General features: G+C 49.6%; 8 protein-coding genes across 8 annotated transcripts; 5 read left to right on the forward strand and 3 right to left on the reverse strand.

Moving 5' to 3' along the window:
- Positions 1–17: 17 nt before the first annotated feature.
- On the forward strand, positions 18–4,176 carry BO85DRAFT_419163 (serine/threonine protein kinase). The gene is made up of 5 exons (XM_025657846.1): positions 18–125; positions 279–761; positions 830–1,272; positions 1,325–3,428; positions 3,481–4,176. Exons 2-5 carry the CDS (start codon positions 450–452, stop codon positions 4,039–4,041), a joined length of 3,420 nt encoding a protein of 1,139 aa, XP_025516387.1. The 5' UTR covers positions 18–125; positions 279–449; the 3' UTR covers positions 4,042–4,176.
- A 541-nt stretch (positions 4,177–4,717) lies between these two features.
- On the forward strand, positions 4,718–7,215 carry BO85DRAFT_512607 (putative alpha-L-rhamnosidase C; the record flags this gene model as incomplete). Its single annotated transcript, XM_025664664.1, has 2 exons — positions 4,718–5,052; positions 5,119–7,215. Exons 1-2 carry the CDS (start codon positions 4,756–4,758, stop codon positions 7,213–7,215), a joined length of 2,394 nt encoding a protein of 797 aa, XP_025516388.1. The 5' UTR covers positions 4,718–4,755.
- A 1,202-nt stretch (positions 7,216–8,417) lies between these two features.
- BO85DRAFT_512618 (glycoside hydrolase family 11 protein) lies at positions 8,418–9,521 on the reverse strand. Its single transcript, XM_025664665.1, has 2 exons — positions 8,937–9,521; positions 8,418–8,858 (listed from the first exon to the last, which is right to left on the reverse strand). The coding sequence occupies exons 1-2, from the start codon at positions 9,305–9,307 to the stop codon at positions 8,459–8,461; spliced, it is 771 nt and encodes a 256-aa protein (XP_025516389.1). The 5' UTR covers positions 9,308–9,521; the 3' UTR covers positions 8,418–8,458.
- Positions 9,522–11,900: 2,379 nt separating this feature from the next.
- On the reverse strand, positions 11,901–12,227 carry BO85DRAFT_275618 (uncharacterized protein). The gene has a single exon (XM_025655140.1). It carries the CDS (start codon positions 12,172–12,174, stop codon positions 11,956–11,958), a length of 219 nt encoding a protein of 72 aa, XP_025516390.1. The 5' UTR covers positions 12,175–12,227; the 3' UTR covers positions 11,901–11,955.
- A 229-nt stretch (positions 12,228–12,456) lies between these two features.
- Positions 12,457–13,619, forward strand: BO85DRAFT_512620 (endoglucanase; the record flags this gene model as incomplete). The annotated part of the gene is made up of 3 exons (XM_025664666.1): positions 12,457–12,787; positions 12,855–13,098; positions 13,163–13,619. 3 exons carry the CDS (start codon positions 12,457–12,459, stop codon positions 13,617–13,619), a joined length of 1,032 nt encoding a protein of 343 aa, XP_025516391.1.
- Positions 13,620–14,185: 566 nt separating this feature from the next.
- BO85DRAFT_487195 (MFS transporter) lies at positions 14,186–15,958 on the reverse strand (the record flags this gene model as incomplete). Its single annotated transcript, XM_025663436.1, has 4 exons — positions 14,186–14,518; positions 14,581–15,455; positions 15,520–15,785; positions 15,843–15,958. The coding sequence occupies 4 exons, from the start codon at positions 15,956–15,958 to the stop codon at positions 14,186–14,188; spliced, it is 1,590 nt and encodes a 529-aa protein (XP_025516392.1).
- Positions 15,959–16,666: 708 nt separating this feature from the next.
- On the forward strand, positions 16,667–18,865 carry BO85DRAFT_477149 (uncharacterized protein; the record flags this gene model as incomplete). The annotated part of the gene is made up of 3 exons (XM_025662821.1): positions 16,667–18,381; positions 18,436–18,550; positions 18,596–18,865. The coding sequence occupies 3 exons, from the start codon at positions 16,667–16,669 to the stop codon at positions 18,629–18,631; spliced, it is 1,866 nt and encodes a 621-aa protein (XP_025516393.1). The 3' UTR covers positions 18,632–18,865.
- Positions 18,866–20,569: 1,704 nt separating this feature from the next.
- BO85DRAFT_395536 (SLC26/SulP family anion transporter) lies at positions 20,570–23,195 on the forward strand. Its single transcript, XM_025656965.1, has 3 exons — positions 20,570–20,855; positions 20,906–21,051; positions 21,098–23,195. The coding sequence occupies exons 1-3, from the start codon at positions 20,603–20,605 to the stop codon at positions 23,126–23,128; spliced, it is 2,430 nt and encodes an 809-aa protein (XP_025516394.1). The 5' UTR covers positions 20,570–20,602; the 3' UTR covers positions 23,129–23,195.
- Positions 23,196–23,333: the final 138 nt, after the last annotated feature.

Here is a 23,333-nt window from a genome sequence, read left to right on the forward strand (position 1 = left end):
CTATCCCTACTTCACTTCCTGTCTTCCCCCCCACCTCTCCCTGGTCGCGGTCTCCCTGATTGGAGTGCCATTGATTGCATATTGTTGTTTTTGAGCGTCAATTGTTTGATATTCATTCATTTTTAGTAAGTATATGTTCTCAATGCCTCACTACTTCGCTCTCGGTCTTGCGGTTTCAGTGTTCCATCACCGTGCGGTGAAACCCCCTCACCGGTCGCTGGCCCCCGGGACGAAGTCGCATAACTTCATTGCTGTATATGGTTACTTACAGGCGATAGAGCACAAGCCCACTAGATCCATTATACCCCCAGTGCACTGTACCACTATTGATCGCTTATATCGTCTGAGTTGATGTCCGCTCAAGTCTGGTTTCGAGATCACCGCCGTTCTTTTGTCGCCAACATTGATACCCGATCACATTAAGGCACAAAGTGCTCCCTCAAGGCAAGATGGAGGCGCTATCACCACGGTCGACAAACCAAATTGTCAAGCCAAAGATCTCTATGGAGCGCAAAGTATTGGATAAAAATGCTGCCGCTGCCGCCGCCGCTCAGAAAGCTTCGTCATCGAAAAATCATGCGCCGCCACCACCATCATTGATTTTGGAGCCGGAAGAGGATGGAGAGCGATACTCGACCGGCGCTTTTCTTGGGAAGGGAGGTTTTGCGATCTGCTACGAAGGGACACTACTGCGAACCGGCCGTGTCTTTGCTATGAAAGTGGTTCGATCCGAAATGGCACAGAAGAAGATGCAAGAGAAGGTATATAACCTAATCACTTCCTTGTGATGCCGCGTAGTTGCAATTGGTATGCTGACAAACCATCATAGTTTCGTACCGAGCTTCAGATTCACTCGAAAATGCGCCACCCTCACATCGTCGGCTTCCATCGCGCCTTCGTCTTCGACAGCAGTATATACGTCATTCTGGAACTATGTCCGAATGGGTCCGTCATGGATATGGTCAGAAAGAGGAAGTGCCTAAGTGTGCCCGAGGTCAGACGGTTCATGGTCCAACTGTGCGGTGCGATCAAATACCTACACAAGCGAAATGTTGCGCATCGCGATCTGAAGATGGGAAACTTGTTTCTGGATCAGAACATGGATATTAAAGTGGGCGACTTCGGTCTGGCAGCAATGATCATGTCCGAGAGGGATGAAAAAAGGAGAAGGACGTTGTGCGGGACACCGAATTACATTGCACCAGAGGTTCTCGACAAAAGTAAAGGCGGTCATACACAGAAGGTCGACATCTGGTCTTTGGGGGTCATCTGGTAAAGCCTGCAACCAATTTGTCTGTACCAACTTCATGCTAATTCCTTCTAGTTTCGCGATGCTCACTGGGTACCCGCCGTTCCAATCAAAAACGCAAGAGGAGATTTATAAAAAGGTGCGGAACTTGGCATACGTGTGGCCGAAAGGCACCGAGTGCGCCAATTACATCCCCGAAGAGGCGAAGTCGCTCGTGAGCTGGTGTCTGAACCTCGCTGAAGAAGAGCGCCCTGAGCCGGACGACATCGTCGAACACCCGTTTTTCAGGATGTATGACGGTTGCATACCCAAACGACTTGACCCGTCTTGCAGCGTTAGTAGGCCCGTTTGGCTAAAGCCGGACGAGCCCCGCGGCGATCGAATGATGTTTGGGAGCAGCTTGGAATACGACGAGAAGTTGTCTGGCTACATCGAACACATCGATGATCCGAGTCAGCGATACCTGGTCTGCAGGGCGGCGTTCTACACACTCTGTGGCGTGGGCAGAAAACCAGACGGTACAGCACGGAAGGCCGCGGGAAAAAACTGCTCGAAGTCAGCATATGCCGAATGCTTATCTGAGGAGGAGAAAGGATTCCAGCCTGTCATACCCCTTCCAGAGGATATTGTGTACAGGTACCCCCATGACCCGATAGGTGATTGGAGCGACCCTGATACTTCCTTGCTGTCACGCAGAGATGGCTCCTCTTTCGAAGACAGTGTCCTGTCAAGAAAGAGCAGCGCATCTGCTCGGAGTAATGTGGCCTCACTCACCCGAACTCAAGCGGCGCTGGCTGCTGCTCAGCAGCGGCGGAAAGAATCGCAGAGCCATGCCGCAACTCTGCGGCAGCAGGCGGCTACAGGCAGAGGTTCTGTCCGGAAAATCGCAGCTATTCCCGATCCCATACCGACAGCGAAGGCTTTGTTCGAGGAGGAGCCAGAAGCAAAACCAGCAGTTGTACCTTCAGGTGGTCTTGCAGAGCGGCCAATTCGCGCACGGCGTGGTGTGGCTGCATCGTACTCGGGTTCGTTGCGCGATCTAGACAAAAACATTGCGCCACAGATTCCCAAGTCTAGTACGGCACCGGAGTCTCTGGTAATCGGGAAGACTCGCTCCCAGACTCGCTCGCAGACGCGCTCGCAGTCTCGCAGACTGGAGTCGGGCAGTCAGGAAACTGGCCATCTGCCGCCTCCTGCCAAGGAACGGCCTGCATCCGTAGCAATGGATCATTTGCCAGTTAGACCACGCCAGCCTTCCCAACGAGCAATGCCGAAATCGGAGACCAGAGATGTGCTGAGACAAGAAGAACCGCTGAAAGCTCCCGTGGCCCAAGAGAGCTTGCCCGAAAAACCTGCCCGACCTGATCTCTCTTCACAACCGCTGAGCCGGTCTGGTAGCAAGACGGCTTCTGCAAGCAAGCCACGCTCGACACTCGGCCTGCACCCCTTGTTTCACGTGGAAGACCCATGGGAGGCGCTACCAAGAACGTCCCTTGATGACGTGAACATGGATCTGCGACACATGCTGTCCAACATGGTACCACACTCAGCAGCCCGGAGACGGGCTGGGCTTCGACGACCACCTCACGCATACGTGATTAAATGGGTGGATTACACGAATCGGTATGGTATTGGCTATGTCTTGGACGATGGCAGCGTAGGATGCGTCTTCAAGGCAGAGAATGGCCAGCCTGCAAGTGGCGTAGTAGTGCGGGATGGCGAAAAACACATCCGGCGCAAAGCCCGTAGCCAGGAGCAACAAGAGGGAGCGATCTATGGGTATTCCGAGGCAGACCAGCTCATTCCTCGCCATGGTAAGCCGGTAGAATTCTATGAAAATTGTACCCGCGACTTCGCCGAGTGTCGTGGCGGAATTCGGCGAGCTCTGATCTCACCGTCGCTGTTCGAGGTCAAGGCCTCCTCCAGCGGATCTTCCGCGGCCGGTATCAAGATCCGCACAAACTCCGGCCTTGACTGCGCGCGTGCGGACGCCGAAAAGATCAAGCGAGTTAAGCTCGTCGATCAGTTTGGCAAATACATGATCGGGTCTCTAGGCCGACACGGAGATGACGCAGTTTTGGAGGACGAGTTGGCTTCCGGTAGCTCGGGCCAATTCATCAAGTTCTACCAACGACTGGGGAATGTTGGCGTCTGGGGATTCGGGGATGGTGCCTTCCAGGTATGTCAACCAACTTCTACATGTCAGTCGCACCAGCTAACACATCACACAGTTCAACTTCCCTGATCACACGAAGCTCGTGATCGCTCCTGGACGCACAAGAAGCTCCTCACCCTGGGTCGACTTCTATCACCTTTCGCCCTCTGCAGCAAGATACCTCAGCACAAAGGGCAAGATGCACCCATCTGGATTCGACACTCGGGCAGTCACTTCGGACGAAGTTGCTACCTTCCTCGGCATTGCGTATGGCACTGGCGCGAGTTCCGCAGATGAACGTGTTCGGGATATCCTAGACGCCAATTCGTTCCTACAGAAGATCAATTTCATTAAGGAGGTAATGAAAGGGTGGGTGAAGCAAGGGCGCCTTGGAGGACGACCCACACATGACAAGGCGTCAGGCGCTGCAACCCCCATGGAGTTGTTCTGGGAGGGCTCCCAGGAGCGGGCAGCAGGGGGCAGCGGAAGCAAGTTCGTGTGGGTGACTGTAGGGGCACCCGGAGGAGACGGAGAGTATCGGTCCGTATCACTGAGAGAAAGAAGGTCGGATGCTGAAGAGGACCGCGAGGCGGATGCATTGAGGGAGCGTCTCCGGATGCTGGGTAGACCACTGTAGGAGACGATGGTCTACCTTTACGATGTCATGACAAGCCCGTTGATTGTGTTTGATATTTGCATGGTATATTTTATGGCTGGGATGGCGCAGACGCCGTGTCTTGGTTGGTTTATATCAATTGTTCCTGCATTCGTGACTAGTAGTGCCCCTGTGGTGTTTAATAGTAATCCTAATCCAATGGCTGCTAGAGACAGAAAAGCATGTCCAGTGACTACTGTCTAGTCAATATTTCGTTCTATCCCAGTTTTGGAAGTAAAGTCATACTTTACTGGAGAGGCGGGATGCCTCAGAATCTACTTTGCCCTGCCACCAGATTCGCGGTCGGTGGCAATCGAATATCAATGCGGCAGGAAGTAGGAAGTTCGTACATTCGTATTTGCTCCGCTCTACGTCGATCCGAGCCTAAGGCCAGGCAGCTTCGGGCAGGTGCCGGGGCCCTGTGCCAACGGGATCGACTTTCTGGTAGGGCTCGGCTGGTGGCTACGTACCATGGGATTAAGGGAGACGCCAAGCTTTGCAGGCAGCATTGTGTGCCACATGTATTCTCGTATATTCGTTTTGTCAGGGGAGAAAGGGGTCTTAGTGACTCGGCAATAAGAAGATGTCGAATATAAAATAGCTTCGCTCCCAGCACATCCGTGACAGTTTGTTGCATGTTCACCAGACTGACAACGGACCAAACCCTGAAGGATTCCTGCGGAGATTCAAATCATTATGAGATTCGCTTATTATAATTTAGTCTTTTTTGGTTTTATATTTGCCTCTGGAGATTGTTCGACCTCCTATCGACCTACTACCTATTTCAACGCCTCGCAGAATAACTGGATTGAGTATCAGAATGACACAGTGCTTAACCTCTCTTCTGACGGGGTGACTCCCGCCATAATAATACTCGACTACGGACGAGATGTCGAAGGTTATGCTACCTTCCAGGTTTCATCCATGTCCGGGGACACCTCTGCTTTTGAAATGGCCTATAGCGAAACATATGCATTACTGGGATCAGCCATGGTGAGTCCAGTCTCCTGTCTTGCTACCACGACTTGCGATCGTTAATTTCAGACTCATTCATATCAGGCTGACGGTCCTCTGTCCTTTGATGCGACGATGGACACGTACCGAGTTAATCGATACAACATCACGGAAGAAAGGACCTACACGAACAGGCTCATACAGGGCGGACTGCGATACCAGAAGCTGAACTTGTCCAGTGCGGGAGAGATGCATCTATCCCTAGTTGGATTTAAACCGACTGTCTCTAATATCCCTTTGGCAGATCTTCCGGGCTCGTTCAACTGTTCTGATGAAGTGCTGACTCGGATTTGGCATGCGGGAGCTCGGACATCGCAGCTTACAGAGTTTCCAGCTAACAGTATTCCAGACTTCTGGGTTCTTACTGATGAAGGAGCCTTGATAGACAGTCTTGCTCCGCAACCTTACTATACCATCTGGTCTCCTTCCCTGACGACTTACGATCTAGAGTTCTCGGTAAAGCCGATCTCCAAGGGCTTCAGCTTCAATGTACTCAGTGATACTTTGTCCAACGGGATCTACATCTTTGTCGATATTGCCAATGCTTCAATCTCTGCGCATGCTGGATCTACTGAGCTGGACCCTATCATTGCCTCAGGTCATCTTTCCTCTTCGATCATTCTGAACGAGTGGCACAAGGTTCAAAGCAACGTGAACATGTCCCAAATATCTGTTCAAATCGATAACACCACTGTGCTGGATTTCTCCCAAACGGCATCTTTTTATGGCTCCTTCGGTGTGGGCGCGTCTTTCGGACATTCTGCCATTTTCACCAACCTGTCATTGTTAGTCGGGGGAGAGCAAAAGTATTTCTCAACCTTGAAGGATGAGTCGGCGCTATCAGACTTCCTTGTCGGGACCAACCCTTTACCTGTCAGCGTCGACGGCTCTCGACGCGATCGTCTTGCCTACGCCGGTGACCTAGACATGGCTAGCAGTACATCTTTCGCCAGCACCAATGGTATCGATTACATCAACGGTTCTATTGAGCTGCTCGGTTCCTACCAAATGACTCCCGGCTTTTTTGTTCCAAATGCAAAAGTTCAACAGCCCCCTCGAACCACGGATGTTGAGGCAAATATAACCGGTTTGATTGGATATTCGTTCAATCTAGTGAGTGCAATGGCCAAGTTCTACGAGCAGACCGGTGATGAAGTGTTTCTGCACCGCTGGGCCCCGAAAGTGATGCGCATGCTTGATTGGGCGCATTCACAGACCCTACCAAATAACTTGCTCAACATCACCGATCCCGCCATGGGTGGGGGATGGGACATCTATGATCCCGCGTCGTCTGGGATTGTCTCCCAATTCAACACATTATACGCTTATTCGTTGAACAAATGGATCCCGTATCTGGAGCAGGCCAACATCAATGCCACTGTCTATCAAAGGCGGCTGGAAAACTTACAAGAAGCAATCAACTATCATTTGTGGAGCGACAAACTCCAGGCCTACTATCACTCTGAAACATACCAAAACTTCTTCTCGCAGGAAGCCAATGCCCTGGCCGTCCTGAGTGACACTACAAAACTAACTGGCAACCGTACTAATACACTACTTTCCACCATGGCGCAGCAATTATATATTCCCAAAGGCGCTCTCTCCTTCTCCAACGCCAGCATGGCCAGCGGATTCGCCCAGAAAATCAGCCCCTATGCTTCCGGCTACCACCTCAAGGCGGCATTCCATGCGAACGATGGCGTTAATGCCAAAAAGCTTCTCCACAGTGTCTGGGGCCCGATCAGTGACCCGAAAAATGCCAACTACACTGGCTGTATGTGGGAGGTCATAAACCCCGACGGTACTCCCGGCATCTGGTCTGGAACCTCGCTGTGTCATGCCTGGAGTGCAGGGCCCACCGCTGATCTGAGCCGTTATGTTCTTGGGATCCAGCCCGTTACTCCTGGTTTCCGGGAGTGGAGAGTCGCTCCTCAGACTTTGGGACTGGATTGGGCACGGGGAGAGTATCCTACTCCTCACGGTAACATTAGGGTTGATTGGTCTTTCGATGGCAGCGGACGTTTCAATATTGTTGTCAACGCCCCTGTGGGGACTAAGGGAACTGTTGTTCTTCCTAGCCCTCTTAACGGAACTCTCGAGGTGCAGGGTGGGAAGGTCTTTCGTTGGGAACAACACACTTGATGTTGAGTAGTATATATCTATAACAATGTACTACATGTTCGTCGCTTAGAATTTGAAACCAAAGCACGGCTATATCAAGAAGACGGAGTTGTCAATACCCCCACTTTTATAATTAGGCGAATTATGCATCTCCGCGTCCCACTAGCAAGAGTATCAGAGGTCAACTTTAGTCTTGGTTATACCCTCTAGCACCCAATTAAATACGAGTCCCAAGAGCCACAGTGGAAATGAGATCATCCACAAAAGACCCCTAAAAAATATATATATTTGGAAACTTTGAAGATGGTCGAAGACGAAACTGATACATTTGCTAATGCCAAGTAGCCTAGGATTATGGAGGCTCGAATTTCGAAACTTCAAGTCTCTAAGCTGTGCGGTATATTCTTGTATGTAATAGTACTTGCATCAAGTCCCCACTTTCAGGGTTATCCACCTGGTGGATATTTACAACGATTTACGTCAACCCTCTTCCACTTATAAATGTGAGATGAAATGTCTAGTAGGTCCTGGTGCCGCAACAGACATTTAATGGTTTTCCAGAAACGTGAGTGCCTTTGCACACATTGGTTGCAGGAAGACCACACACCTCTAGAAAGAAGTACTACACTAAGGGAAATATCTCTACTAAAGATTGCGAGAATATATATAATAGATAATGATACAAGAATAGGAAAACAAATATATAAATATATTATTTGTAATAATCACTTACTCTTCTTAATTCTCAACAGAGTTCAGTGTCAGGACATGTACTAAGAATGTAGAAAAGACTTAATAAAGACTAGAAAATATATATATTACTCTCCTGTTCCTCTGTGGCTCTGGGGCTGCAGTCCGCCGAAGTTCAGAACTTGACCAGAGCTCACCTATCACGAGGTTTGATCACGACGAAGAGCACTCCAGGGTAGTTGCGAGTGATCTCACCGCTACTAAAAGGGCGGTAATGCTGCCAAAATAACCGTGTATACAGTACTATGAGTTAGAAAATTAGACTTGGAATCTATGAATACAAATGAAGTCTGTAAACAAGATTATAGATAATGGAGCACTGCAGCAGCCATCACATTCAATATGTTATTTACTAAAGGTTAAAAGTGGTTGATATCTTGAAGAGAAGCGAAAAAAGAAAGAAAAAAAAAAGCGGGTGAAGAGAAGCCTTGTACAAGAGAGAAGCCAAAACTGAAGGGAAAGGGGGCTTCTGGTCTCTGAACATAAGCCACCCTTACATGGCCATTTATCTTCCCTACGCCTGGACGGTGAAATCCAGGTACCCTTGGCCGGAGAAGCCTTCCAGAGTAACCATCTGGAAAATCGGGGTGCCAGGGTTGAGACCCAATTCCTTCCAGCGCTGGAAATGAGTGCTCACGTCGACAGTGCCGGTGGAACGGTGGGAGCGACGCACCGACCAGTGCTGGTCGAAGTTGGTGACACCGTAGATCTCGGGAACATTTCTGTAGGGGAGATTGTAGACATCGTAGACACCGCCATCGCTATCGACCTGGCCGAGGATGTTCCCGTTGCCTGGGGTTCCAGTGCCATGCGACTCCACAATATACCACTCGGTGACAGGGTTCAGGGTCCAGCCATAAATGGCCAAAGTCCAGTCACCCTCGGCGGTGAAGTAACCATCCCAAGTCAAGGAGCTGAGTCGAACAACTGTCAGCTTTTCTCGGCTCTGTGAAGTGGGAAGGAAAAGGGGAGAGGAGGAAAGATGCACTTACCGCGTGCTGCCACCCTTGAAGCCCTTTCCACCAAGGAATTCCGTCTCAGTGTTCCAGCCGAGTTCAAACTGGCCGGTCGTGGGGTATTCAGTGTATCCAACGCTGGCTCCGTTGTCATTGTACACGGAGTAGTAGAAACCCCCGCTGTCGACGCCGTCTTGGCTGGTATGCAGGATAGTGCTCCGCTTAGCGAGATCCGAAATGCTGCCGCCCTCGGTCTGATTGCCGATCACTTCCCTGATCCATTGAAGACGCTCAGGTGAGAGGGTTCCAGGCGGCGGTGGGGGGATGGCGGAACTTGCCGCAAACATCCACGCAAAGGCTGACAGGATTGGCACGGCCAGGCGTGCTTGGCCAAGGAAAGACACCATGATTAGGATGGAAAGGATGGATTCCAATTAGAAGGGTACAACTGTGACTTAGAAGGCGAGGGTGATGAGATGGCAATGTTTGTTTGGCAGACACCTACCTTTATATCGTTTACCTGTCGACAAAGGGGGGAAGCAATTTCCACGGTTCGTTCGAACTGTACCTTCTGCGGGCACTTTATCCATTTAGGCTACGGTTGTAGCACTATGAAACAACCTCTAAGCGACATTGGATGTACGGAGCAATCCCGCTGTCTATCTACCTGGCTAATTTCTTTGGCCTGCGTGCAGAAGACATGTGATTAATGTGAATGGACCCCTAACCCTCCAAGTGACCCAACTGTTCCGCAAAGAAGGCTTCAACTGCCATGAATATTCACGGAATGTTAAATTACATGCCAGGAGCTTATATTGACTGCTCAAAAACCACTTTAACCGTGGCACCGATCACTTTTCGGCGTGGAAATTGATTTAATTAACCGGTTGGATTATCTTGTACATCTATGACCAACAGTATAATACTCACTGCGATTATATGGCGCCCGATGGAGAGCCGGCGACCCTGAACAAGCCCAATGGCTTTATGATCGTGATGCTGTTGGATAAATTGCCTTTCTCGTTGACCAAGAAGACCATCTAAATTAATTTATAGCTTTCTGCTTCATCTTCGGTTGTCGGTAGCCGTCTCGTCCTCTGAACGTATCACTTGCTAGCCTAGTTTAAGTAAGTTCGTGTGGTTCATAGTTATTTCCGCACGTTCAGGGATAGTAGATGATCATGTTCTTAGGGGTACCGGTTATAATGCGGATCCATACAGGGTTCATTCTGGTTTCATCTTGAAATGCTGCAACTACGGATAGTTGAAATCTCGCACAAAGTTCAATATCATAACGCATGGGAGCCAATGATTATTGTAAGTCCTCACACCTGTCATCGCAATTGTTCAGGGACGCTATTGCCCTCTGCGGACTTGTGCTCCGTAACCTAATTGGTAAGCAGTGCGACCATATAAGCAAAAAGGTTATCTGTGCACCCGTACTCAGTTCAGAGATAAGCAGGTACTTAACCGGGTGCCTGGTATGGCTGCTTTGGTTACGGTTTTGGTCTTAACCGAGACGCGCCAATATCTCACGGGGATATATCTCTTTTGGTCTAGTTAGTAGGTAGCAGTCCGTGAGTATAAGGCAGTCAAGTGGGTCAATTGGACCCACTTTAGTGAAAACCCTTGAAGCATTTGCCAAGTTCCTCATAGAAATATCTGAACCCACGGCAATACGGAAGTAGAAATGTACCGAGCTAAAAATATTCCTTCCTCGGCCCATATCGAAGTTGGTGCCTTCAAAGTCGATGGTACCAACAAAAGTCTAAACTACGGAATTGTTTCAGATGAACAACGGCCTCGTGGCTCCACACGAAGCCAGAATCGGGCCCTTTCCGCAAGTAAAGCGCATAGAGAACAGAAGAGGAAAAGAAATAACTCACTAGCTGGTTTCGAACCGGAAGACATTGATATACCTATAGCTAAAGCGTAACTTATGATCTGATGACACAAGAGTGCTTAAGGCTGAAGAAGGCAGACTTGTTCGGGAAACCACTGAAGCTTACCATGCACGATGCAGTGAGATACTCGTCAGACACATATTCTAGTGCTTCGGCGAGCAATGGACTCATTCTTGAACCATTGATAGTACAAATCAGCACCCAGTCATTGGCTGGAGCAGGCCTGGCAGGTAACTTATGGAGTACACTCAGAGCTTGATCGTCTGAGCTCACCTAGGTTCACCATTGACAAGTCTAGGCAATCGGTGTGTTTCAGATGATAATGACCCAACGCGGCCATCCAAATTAGAACTCCCTGCGATCCTTCAGTGGAAAGAGCCGGCAAAAGGCCAATCACATGGAGTATGTGATGCTTGGCAACGACATGTCCGATGACACATTCGCCTGGATCTCAGTGGTTACTGACTCCACTTCGAACCGGAAGCTTTAGTCCCGCGGCTTCTTAGTCCCGCGGCTCATCATACCACAAATAACGATTCCAAGCATGATCGCAGTAGAGGTGGCTCTCACCTTTATGGCTTGAGTGTAAGTTACATCCCAGCTGAAAGACCAGTCTAGGTTGGTCAACGCCCCTTACGAGTACGATGTGACTTTGTCTTAACAACTTCGAGGTAGGATAAGTTGAAGAAGATTCGTCAAAGGGTTTCCTGGGCGCTTCACGCAGACAGCAGGACAGGGATGAATTCTTGGTGCCCCACTTGTAAGGGTTCAGGGTCTCGAACATCCGGAATGGGATTCCGCACTCTTGGCTTGAACAGCCACGGGTATCGACGTGCGATAAGTACCGAGCCAAGTCCCGTATGAGAGTCACCGGAGCGCGCATTGCACCATTGACAAACACTGGCTGTTTCGAGCAAAGTAGAAGTGGAATCAGTATCTGTACAGCTATTCTTCTAATTCTAGGATCGGTCGGATTTGATTGGACGGCTGGGCTTCTGCCTGTTTACCTTCAATTTATGCCGCCAACTGCACGCAAGTACGGCATCACTCAGACTAGGAGATACAGCTGCCACAGGCCCGACTGGGTGGCGAATGGCGAGGGTGGAACAGTCAACGACAGGTTGACCTGGCTGTCTAGAAGAATGTGGAAGCTATTCAACTACAGAACTCGTGAACAAAAGACAGTTGCGCTTACATAGAGCCTCAAAGCACACTATGAGTTCAATATTGTATTGAGCTCTAGCATACCAGGGATATGGCATGGCCAGGAAGGTACAAGCGACACTTAGCCAGGTATATGGAAGTGGACTAGATGGTGTCCATGATAATGGTGCGACATATTGTTTCAGAGAAGCCCGCCACAGCGCCATGATGAGGAAATGAAGGACTGGGACAGCAGGAACTCAAGCTGTGGATATTTGACGGCAGAGATAAGCTGCGGCGTGCTTGGCACATTCATATAAGCCCTCATTGATTCTCTTCTTCTGCGAGAGGAACTATACAAGATATCACTCCTTACTTTTACTTCTCGTTATCGAGCTGGATTCAATCTGACCAGGTGTCAGGCTCTCGTCATTCTTTCACTTCAATTCATTATACTTTCATACTCTTTCTTTCGTTTCTAAATTAGTCTCGATTCTCAGCCAGACACAATGAAGTATCTTCCTCTGGCCGTTGCAGTCACTGCCAGTCTGGCACCTACGGCTTCCGCTCATTATATCTTCAGCAAGCTCGTGTTGAACGGAGAGGCTTCTGCGGACTGGCAGTACATTCGTGAGACCACTCGCAGCATCTGCTACGAGCCTACCAAGTTCACCAACACTTTTGACAATTTGACACCCAACGACAACGATTTTCGTTGCAACCTGGGCTCGTTCAGCAATGCCGCAAAGACCGACGTCGCCGAGGTAGCGGCGGGCGATACCATCGGGATGAAGCTCTTCTACGACACCAGTATTGCGCACCCCGGCCCGGGCCAAGTTTGTACGAGTCATCCCTCTCCCTGTCATAATCACTCAACTTCTAATGACCTGGTTTCCTCGAATCACAGTTATGTCCAAAGCACCCACCGGCAATGTCCAGGAATACGAAGGCGACGGCGAATGGTTCAAGATCTGGGAAAGAACGCTTTGCAACGAGGAAGGCGACTTGACCAAGGACGCCTGGTGCACCTATGGCATGTCCGAGTTCGAGTTCCAGATTCCTGCTGAGACCCCAGCAGGCGAGTACCTGGTGCGCGCCGAGCATGTGGGCTTGCATGGAGCTCAGGCCAACGAGGCTGAATTCTTCTACAGGTGAGGCAATCGCGCTCGGCTTTATGACATTCAAGGAGCAATGATGCTGACACCACCAATTTAGCTGTGCACAGGTAAAGGTCACAGGCTCGGGAACTGGATCTCCGAGTCTCACATACCAGATCCCCGGTCTCTACAACGACAGTATGACCCTGTTCAACGGCCTCAATCTTTGGGTCGACTCGGCCGAGAAGATTCAGACGGATATACTGGAAACGCCGATTGGGGATGACGTGTGGAACGGAAGTGGTTCGGGAAGCTCATCTGCTGCCTCCCCTTCGGTCAGTAGTGCATCTGTCGCAAGCCCGGGCACAACTACCGCTGCTGTCCATGCCTATGTTCAGACCCCCGCCAGCAGCAGCAGCAGCAGCATTCAATCCACGGCCGCTAGCTCGGGAAATCTTGTCTCGCACTGGGGCCAATGCGGAGGCCTTGGTTATGCTGGCCCAACCGAGTGTGAGTCGCCTTGCACCTGCGTGGAGCAGAACCCTTGGTACCATCAATGTGTTACTTCGGCCTGAAGGATCTGCTGGCTCAGTCGCGGTGTTCTGATTGGGGATGATGGTGGGTAAGGGGATATTATTGCCGAATTCGACTGGTTACGTCAGTAGGTACCATAGGGGTTCGATGATTCCTCGCATGTCAAGCAGCCCGCTCCTTTGTCCTAAAGGCTACATTGGGATATCGCAGCCAATCGTTTCTGTACAATAGTCGACATTCGTCGATGTTTTCAATCCTTGTATTGAGGCCGTCACAAACGCTCTATTAATTAGTTCGAGTGCTTCTTGAGTTTCAATATCTTGTTGAAGACCTTTTTTGTCGCTGATGTCCTGGTTTAAGCAAGACAATTGTGCTATAGTATCCTGAGTATTTGTATCCGTAATGTGTCTTTTATTCCTGCTTGAGGCTCTTTTTTTTCATCTATCTATCTTGTCTATTTATATTTCGTCCCTCCATGATAACATAAAAAGGCGCTTTACACTCTAGGACTTTCCCGAAACCTTTATTACTATGGAGGGCCAAGTTGTGATTCTTGAGCACATCCATGAACAAGGATATAGACCCCTGCCATAACACGATTTATGAACTACTCAGTGTCAACATTCACCGCATATTTGCTCTTTCTGCGGATAATCGGCCCATAGAAGTAAAGCAAATAAGGCACCAACGCCATAACTGCACTGATAGACCCCAGAATGGTGAGGGTATACTGCACGCCGAGAGCCTCATAGATCGGACCTCCAGCAACAGTCACACCTCCCGCCACCACATATCGCGTGAACACGAGGAATCCCAGAGCGGATGCAGAATATGCGTCGTAGGAATCGATGAGATACATGTATGCAACGATGAAGATGGTGGTGATCCCGTAGCCGAAAACGACGGAGGCAACGAGAGGGGACCATATTGAGATATTTGGCTGTGGAGACAGAGAAAGGTTAGCCTGTTGCAAAACAAGTGGGTGTATCGATATAGACTTACATTGCTTGTCCATCCCATCCAAAACAAGCTGATCGGCACTGCTACTGCGCCACCAAGCATCGTGTACCAGAGCCTCATCTCAGGTGCAATAGTGGACTTATCTCGAGCATAGGCCTTTGCAGTCCAGCTGTAAACCACCGGCACCACGCCGATGACCAGAAAAATGCCAACGAGCATACCAGCCCAGCAAAGGTTGGTCAATCCTTCGGAGAGGCCATATGCATCGCCAAAAACATAGGTATACCCCTCAAGAAAGGTGAAGAGGACAATATAGATAATCGTCAGATAGAGTGACATCAGGATGATAATTAGTTCGGAGTAAAACATCGCAAATGGCCGGTATACGGAGATCTTCAATCGCTGACCGAGGCTCTTCTGATTGATCTCCATGGGAGCTCTGTATCTCTCATCACCAGTCTCTTTTCGCAGAATGGAAGCCTTCCAGTAGAGAATAAGGCTGCCATATGTCTCAGGCTGGAATAAAAGGACCAGAGCGAGAACCACACCACCCATGGTCAGCATTACCCACTCTAGCCAGCGCCAGCCTAGTGTGACTGGAATATAGCTCCCGATTATCTGGCCGATCATGGGCCCCATAAATGCAGGTAAAGCGTAAACAGGAAAAGCATAGGTCTTCTCCAGAGGGTTCCATAAGTCGGCAACTGTGCCACCGGCGCAGGTTAGCGGGGTGGAAGCGAAGAGGCCGGCAAAGAAACGAAAGATAAGGTGACCATGGAGGTTTGGGGCTAGTCCTGATGCCATGACAAAGATCAAGAAAAGGAGCATTGTTGTGGAATAAATGGCATTGCGTCCGAAGGTTTCAGAGAAAGGGCCAGAGAGAAGGGAACCGAATGCGAAACCGATAAGGAAAAGACCTGTTCAGAGACATGTAGAGTTCAGCTTTATGCTATGATAGAGTCCAGTGAGATGCCACCATACCTGTTGCTAGAGAGCCGACAACTTCAGATACCTGGAAGTATGCGCTATATTCCCTGACACCACAAGCATCAATCGCCGAGGCGGCAGTCACGGCCACTGCTATCAATGACACTAACAAAGTCATGAAGAGCTTCCGTGAGGTGCTCAGGTTTGCAGGATTTAAGGGATCATCTTCCCCTTCCCAGCCCACAAGAATCGCAGCGTCAGGGGCCGTCGATCCAGCGGGCAATTTCTCCAGGCTACTATGATAGCCGCTCAGTTTGCAGCTACATAGACTTGTATTAGGCACTCGCACACCTGATTAACTTGTGACCTAAACTTACTCAGGACCATGATGAGCGTTGACAGAGTAGCTCGGACAGCTGCAATCATCTTTCAGCTTCGCCAAGTGCTTTTGCACGGATTTTCGAACCCGTTGGTACTGGAGATAAGCTTCCATTTCCTGTACTCTCTGCGTGACAAGAAGGAAAGAAGGATATAGGCGAGTAAGATGTTGAAAAGTCTCCAAAGAAAGAATAACTCTAACAAACTTATATAGTCATATCCATCTCCGATCCGCTAGCCTCTATCTCCGATCAATCGGACTCGAGTGGATCGAGTTTATGCAACCCTATACAGCCAAAACGGCAATAGTACCCATGAAATCTTGGTAGATACATACGTAAGTCTATTCTATACACGAACCCAGGGGATATGCAGAATCCGTCTGCTTTTCTTCGCCTCAAGTCCATACATATAGTGAACTGTATGGCAGTTTGTATTTTCCGGTATTGGTAATTTGATAAAATCACGTGACCTGGATTGAACTAGACAGCCTCAAGCTATGAATCAGTCAATAGACGCTTCATTACGCCTTACGAATATAATTAGGCATATACAATCCTTCATAGTAGGTGGATTTAATGTTGTCGACCAGGTTTTCCCGGTTCTATGGAAAAGGTGGCTGCAGAGAAATTTCTTTTCCCGTGTAATATCGGGAACTTCTTTCTCCGACCCTCACCAACGGGCACCGATCTTCTTTGTGGCAATCTTCAATGACTCAATCAATGCTATCTCCGACCAACAGTTTCCGCCTCGAACTCTTGTCCTGAACAATAACAAGGGCTTTCGTGTATTCGTTTAACCCCATTCTCTATCTACGAGGGTAATGCTGGGCAACAACTTGATCCATAACGGGCCCATCCAGGAAGTGTCCGGATTCCTTCGGCGAAAGCGCAAAGCTGTTAATTGCGAGGAATGCCGACGCTCTAAGTTGCGATGCGATCGTCAGCATCCTTGTGGTGCGTGCAAGCGCCGCAAGCGCGAATCTATTTGTTCATATGAGACCCCTTCTGGGCCATCTGTATCAAGAAAGACTCGCAGGAAGCCCGTGACCACTTCGGCGTCATCTGCGTTGAGTGGCGGAGCAGGATTCCCGGCTACACCGACACGAAAAAATGCCATCTCTTCAATTTCACAATCCGAACAGACTATATCTGAAGTAGAAACATCACCTCCCGGTGTACACTGGGAAACCGTGCTTGAGCGCCCTGTGCCAGAGGAGGATGTTAATGACACACTATCACCCCTTTCTATAAGCCCTCGCATCTCTCTCCAGGAAATGATTGACTCGCTTCCCCCGAAGTCATGTTGCGACTATCTGGTTTCACACTTTTTTAAACATATCTTCGCATTGTTTCCCATTCTTCATGGTCCAACTTTCCAAAAACAGTATACGGCGTTCATGCAACGCCCTCAAGATGTCGACTTACCTTGGCTAGCCTTGCTTTTCGCTTTATGTTCTTTGTCTCTGCACACATTAGATGAAAGTGACCCCAGGCTAAAGTGCGTCTGGTCCCAGCTGCCTTCGAGTATCACACAAGCTGCAAGCACGGTTCCTATCACGGTTTCTGTGTCTCGCCGTCTGCTTCGGACTGCAATAACCTGCCTTCTGCAAGGCGATTTCTTGATTAGGCACACATTCAGCACCTTCGAGGCTTTATTAATGGTAATATACAGCCTCTCTCACAATGAATCTGTCGACCAAGGCTGGGCCCTGTTGGGAATGGCCTTGAATATTGGCATTGCGTTACGTTGCAATGTGGAACAGAAGAACCTGGGCACCATTGAGACCGAAAGGCGGCGACGCTGTTGGGCTGGTCTTTTGACATTGCACACGTATCAGGGAATGCTTTTCCGGGATTTCGATATGTCATACCTTCTCAGCATTCAAGCTCCTTTACCTGCCGATGTAAATGATGTCGATGTTACCAACGAGGGCATTGTGCAGCAATCTTGTAGCGAACCCACACAGATGTCCGTCATGATGGCCAAGCTTCGACTGTTCCGGCTTTCCACTCAGATCTGTCGTCATACCTCGGGGTCTTCGCGTCTCGACCAGCAGGCCTTGCGTGAACTCGATGCTGCGATAGCGGAAGAGCAAGAACGGTGGGACGCGGCCTATATGGTTGATGGCTCTCCGAATATTTTGGATCCTAATCGCTACGCCTATTGGTGCGTCTTACAGACGTACGCGCATCATCTCTATCTTCTGCTACACCGGCCGTTTCACCATTCTAAAGCATCTTGCTTTCTTGCAATCTCCAGAGAAAGGTGTATTAGCTCCAGCGCAGCTCTGATTTCCCTTCACAGACAACTCTACGAAGCTCCAATCCTTCGAAACTACTTCTGGTTGCTCAGTGGGGTGACGAGTCTGAAAGCACTCCATGCAGCCGTGGCCCTGAATTCGTGTCTCCAAGATGACCCAGAACATAATTTGGACTCTTTTCGAGAGGAGATTGAAAGCTTGACTGCCCGCATGAAAGATCTCTCGGGCCGAAGTCATATCTGTCACAGAGCATATCGCATACTTCGCCATTTACAGTAAGCTACCTAATGTATTCTGTCAATTTTAGTTAACTAAGCATACATTCTCAGAGCCCAAGCAGGGGTAGGCGACCCAACAGCAGGGAGCTCGGAGACCCCGTTCGAGAATCTATTCGAAGATTTGACAAATATCCGAGAATGGATGGATGCAGATCTGGTCGATTGGGTATGTTACCTTCCTCTGGATATCAAGCTTTGGCTAATGACTTAGAATATGGATGGACAATTCAATGTCTTTGCACCATAAATGAACATTAGCATGACAATATTGTGGGACTAAGATATCTCACGTTGGGTCAATTTCGGGACAGAAGACATACCGTTTGCCCGAAAACAAATATTCAACAGCGACTCGAGCCAATCTCACGGCCCATCATTTGATCTCATCGAGTATGATTATCTTTCTTGATTGAGGTGTAGAACAGAACCGTAATCATAGATTTAGGAAATCAAGCATGTGCCTCCCCCCTTTCGGGACGATGTCAATCTTAGGACCTCCCGCTCAGCACACACCAGACACCGATTGGTGCTTTCCTTGTCTGCAAGAACCTTTTGTCCGGGGTTCTTAACCACAGACTTCTACTGGAACTGTACGGAGGCTTAATTTTACATGTCTACGAACATGAGACTGCTCAGAAAGCAGATCTCCTCGTCTGCTCTCATGCTTTGGGTGCCTCTTTGCAGCACTCGTTCTATCCGACGATAAAGTTCGTGGAAGTGGAAGCCACGGGGTTTTCCAAGATGACAAGCACTCTGAAATAAACTCAACGTGGCTCAGCCCACTCGTATGGTCAACAAATTGCTACTGATCTCAGTTCGTGTTACTCTTGTTGCAGGATCTGAAGAACCAAGATCACTGGTTGCCCAACCACACACATCGCCATATTACGTTTTTGTTTGACATCATGAAAGGCGAGACAGCGTGCCCTTTAGGATTTGCTTCTTTCGTGTAGCTCTCTCTTTCCGTGTTCCTCGTGTGTTCTATCTGGCGGTCGTATGAGGCCTTGTGGTTTTCACGGCAGGGCCAAGGGAATAGAGTATTTGTGGCTTCTTGGCAGGATGCAGCAGCTCATTAAGCGCACATTGGCGCATACACATGCAAGGATTTCAGTACTAAGAGATGTGGGATGTTTGTGTGTGGTAGAAAATGCATCCCACGGTTAGCTTGATGGCGTGCTCGGGACTAAAAATTCGCCATGGCAGTGGAGGGACTCGGCCACTTCCCGGCCACGTCGCCCCTCCCAGGATAAACCTGGTCAATGGCGCCGTAAACCATAACATTGGCGTCATATAGGATATTAAAGTCTTATATAAAATTGTGTCTGATGGTGATATCAAAAGCCTGGTTCAGTAGAGACAGTTCCACATGAATACAGGCGGTTGAGCTTAACCCTTCCCTGACGCGGTCCCTCAACCACCACCATAACATGCTTAAAACAAGTTGTTTCAGCCTTGTGGAGCAAATTACTCCACTTAATTCAGTAATGCCAGCAGAAAAAAATAAAGGTTAATGTGAGTGGCATACCAGACTTATGGTATGATTGGATTGGCACTTCACTTACCTTAGTTCTGAGCGTGGAGACCGACAGCATGATAGATGGGTCTGCTTTTGTGGATCCTGGGCCAACCCTATCCCGTCTGTTTACGCAGCACAATAGACACACAGAATGGGCCAGGTTGCAGAAAGCTTGGGTGATTGCATCGTGCCCCTCATATTTCCTCTTTTCCGTTTGTAATAACATTAGACCACGGAAGTAGGACTAGCTTCGTGGAAGGACCGCCTAGAGTCTGTTCTCAGCAGCGCTTACTGCGCTACATGAGGGATCCCTGCAGGCATAAGCCAGGACTCTGAGCCTTCCTGGCGAACACGAAAAATGCCACCCATCTAACGTCTTACGAGTGATCGTCATTCAGCTCATCTTGACCAAGAAGAAGGCAATCACTTAGTCTCGTGTTTCTTTATTCATCTGTGGTTCAGCCATGTCGAATAAGGCCAATGCGCGCTCGGCATGGGCGTGGAGGTGCATCTGGCCGGCACATGGCAAGCCCCAGCTGCATTGCCATTTCGGAGCTAAAATCACGACATCGATCCCCTGTCCTCTGATAAAATATCTGAGACTTCTCACGCGATAAGCTTAATATTTATTATTCCCCTCCAGATCCCATTCCTCATCGGTATATGCCACAGATCTGAAAGCTCTGTCTGCTGACACGGAAAATGACCACAAAAGTTGGCCATCTTCTGGCGAAGGTGCTCGGAATCGATCTGGCATCGAACACCGACCCATACCTTCGTGATGGATCAGATACTGCTGGTCATTATGTCGAAACAGAGCCAACAGCCGGTGAATGGCTGCGCGAGCTCGTACCATCCCGTCGCCAAATTGGTCGCTACTTCTACGACTTGTTCCCTTTTCTTCACTGGATCATGAGCTACAACTTGCAGTGGTTCATCGGTGATCTGATCGCAGGTGAGATGTCTCATAATAGCTGCGGAAGCGAGTGAGGCTTACGTCTATAGGTGTTACTGTCGGGGCTGTGGTCATCCCACAAGGCATGGCATACGCCATTCTAGCCAAGTTGCCTGCCGAATATGGACTATATTCCTCCTTTATGGGCGTGTTAATATACTGGTTCTTCGCCACATCAAAGGATATCACCATCGGTGTAGGTCTTCCATTTCCTTGTCACGACCAACAACTAACTTGATCAGCCGGTGGCCGTCATGTCCACCTTAGTTGGAACCATCATCATCGAAGTTCAGAAAGACTACCCTGACGTCGACGGCCCAACGATCGCCGGAGCCCTTGCCATCATCTGCGGTGCGATCGTGACCTTCATTGGCCTGTTCCGTCTCGGATTCATCGTCGACTTCATCCCTCTTCCTGCGATTACCGCCTTCATGACCGGATCTGCGATCAATGTGTGCGCCGGACAAGTCAAGACAGTCTTGGGAGAAACGGCCGATTTTTCTACCCGTGGATCGACATACATGGTCATCATCAATACCTTGAAATATCTGCCCACCTCGCAGATGGATGCTGCCATGGGCTTGACGGCACTTGCCATGCTGTATGCTATCCGCGCGGCATGCAACTATGGAACTAGGAAATACCCTCGGAAGGCGAAGCTCTTCTTTTTCCTCAATACCCTTCGCACGGTCTTTGTGATTCTATTCTATACGATGATTAGTGCTGCAGTCAATCTCCATCGTCGCAACAATCCGGCCTTCAAGATGCTGGGCAAAGTTCCTTATGGGTTTCAGCATGCGGGCGTTCCCAAAATCAACGTTGATATTATCAAGACCTTTGCAAAGGAGCTGCCGGCAGCAGTGATTGTCTTGGTGATCGAGCATATTGCTATCTCAAAATCCTTCGGTCGCGTCAACAACTACACCATCAATCCTTCCCAAGAGTTCATCGCTATTGGCATCTCAAACCTCCTCGGGCCCTTCCTGGGTGGCTACCCTGCCACTGGTTCGTTCTCTCGCACTGCTATCAAAGCCAAGTCCGGTGTACGGACGCCGCTGGCCGGCGTCATCACCGCCATTGTTGTTCTGCTTGCCATTTACGCCCTTCCAGCTCTGTTCTTCTTTATTCCCAGCTCATCACTTTCTGCTGTTATCATTCACGCCGTCGGCGACTTGATCACACCACCTAAAGTCATCTACCAATTCTGGCGCGTCTCACCTCTTGATGCTCTCATTGCTTTAATCGGAATCATCGTCATTATCTTCTCCAGCATTGAAGACGGCATCTACTGCACAATCTGCATCTCGGTCGCAGTCTTGCTATTCCGCATCGCCAAAGCCCGTGGTCAGTTCCTCGGCCAGGTCCAGATCCACTCCGTTATCGGCGACCACCTTGTAGAAGAAACCGGATCAGCCAAGGAATTCAACTCCGCCGCTCAGCTTTCCAGCTCCGACTACAAGCATACCTCTAGTCGAACTGTCTTCCTTCCCCTAAAACACAGCGACGGTTCCAACCCGACCATCCCCATCACCCAGCCCGCACCAGGCATCTTCATCTACCGCGTCTCCGAAGGCTTCAACTACCCCAACGCCAACCACTATACCGACAATCTGGTCGAACACATCTTCGAATCTACCCGACGCACTAATCCATCCTTATACGCAACCCCCGGCGACCGACCATGGAATGACCCGGCCCCTCGCAAAAGCAAGGCCGAACAAATCGCCAACTCCACAGAGAAACCTTTGCTACGGGCAGTCATCCTTGATTTCTCCGCCGTCAACAACGTTGACGTGACGTCGGTCCAGAACTTAATCGATGTCCGGAGCCAGCTGGACCGGTATGCAGCCCCGGACCGAGTCCAATGGCACTTCGCTCATATCAACAACCGATGGACCAAGCGGGCTCTCGCTGCCGCGGGATTCGGTCGGCCTTTGGATGTGCCCGAACTCAAGCCAATCTTCAACATCACGGAGGCAGTATACTCTGGAGATAGTTCGGACCAGCGGGCCAGTGATATTGAGTCGCAAGCCGGTGATCAATTGAAACAGAGCAAGAGTAGGGATGACAAGAACGCCGGGGTCCTGAGTATACGGGAGATGGACGAGGCAGCCAAGGGCTCGGAGAGGACTGCTGTGCAGCGACGCGGGGATGGCAAGCCGGCGGTGGTGACTGGGGTGAACTTGCCATTGTTCCATATTGACTTGAAGAGTGCTCTGGAATGTGTGATGGCATCGGTGTCTGACACTCCGGGCAAGGTGCATGCCAGCTAATTTGGTTTTCGTGTTAGAACTTCGTACATAATATAAGTTAGACAATATTTACCATATTTATACAAACTTTACCATATTTCCCCACTACTAGAGTGACTGTAGGGCTACCCGAGACCTCCACATAGTCCCATCTTCGCGACGATCTCAACCTATTCCCATCGGCGACTCTTTCGGCGAAACCCCGCATCTTAAATCAGACTGTCCG

Source organism: Aspergillus piperis, assembly GCF_003184755.1.
Source record: "Aspergillus piperis CBS 112811 unplaced genomic scaffold BO85scaffold_7, whole genome shotgun sequence".
NCBI classification, from domain to species: Eukaryota; Fungi; Ascomycota; class Eurotiomycetes; order Eurotiales; family Aspergillaceae; genus Aspergillus; species Aspergillus piperis.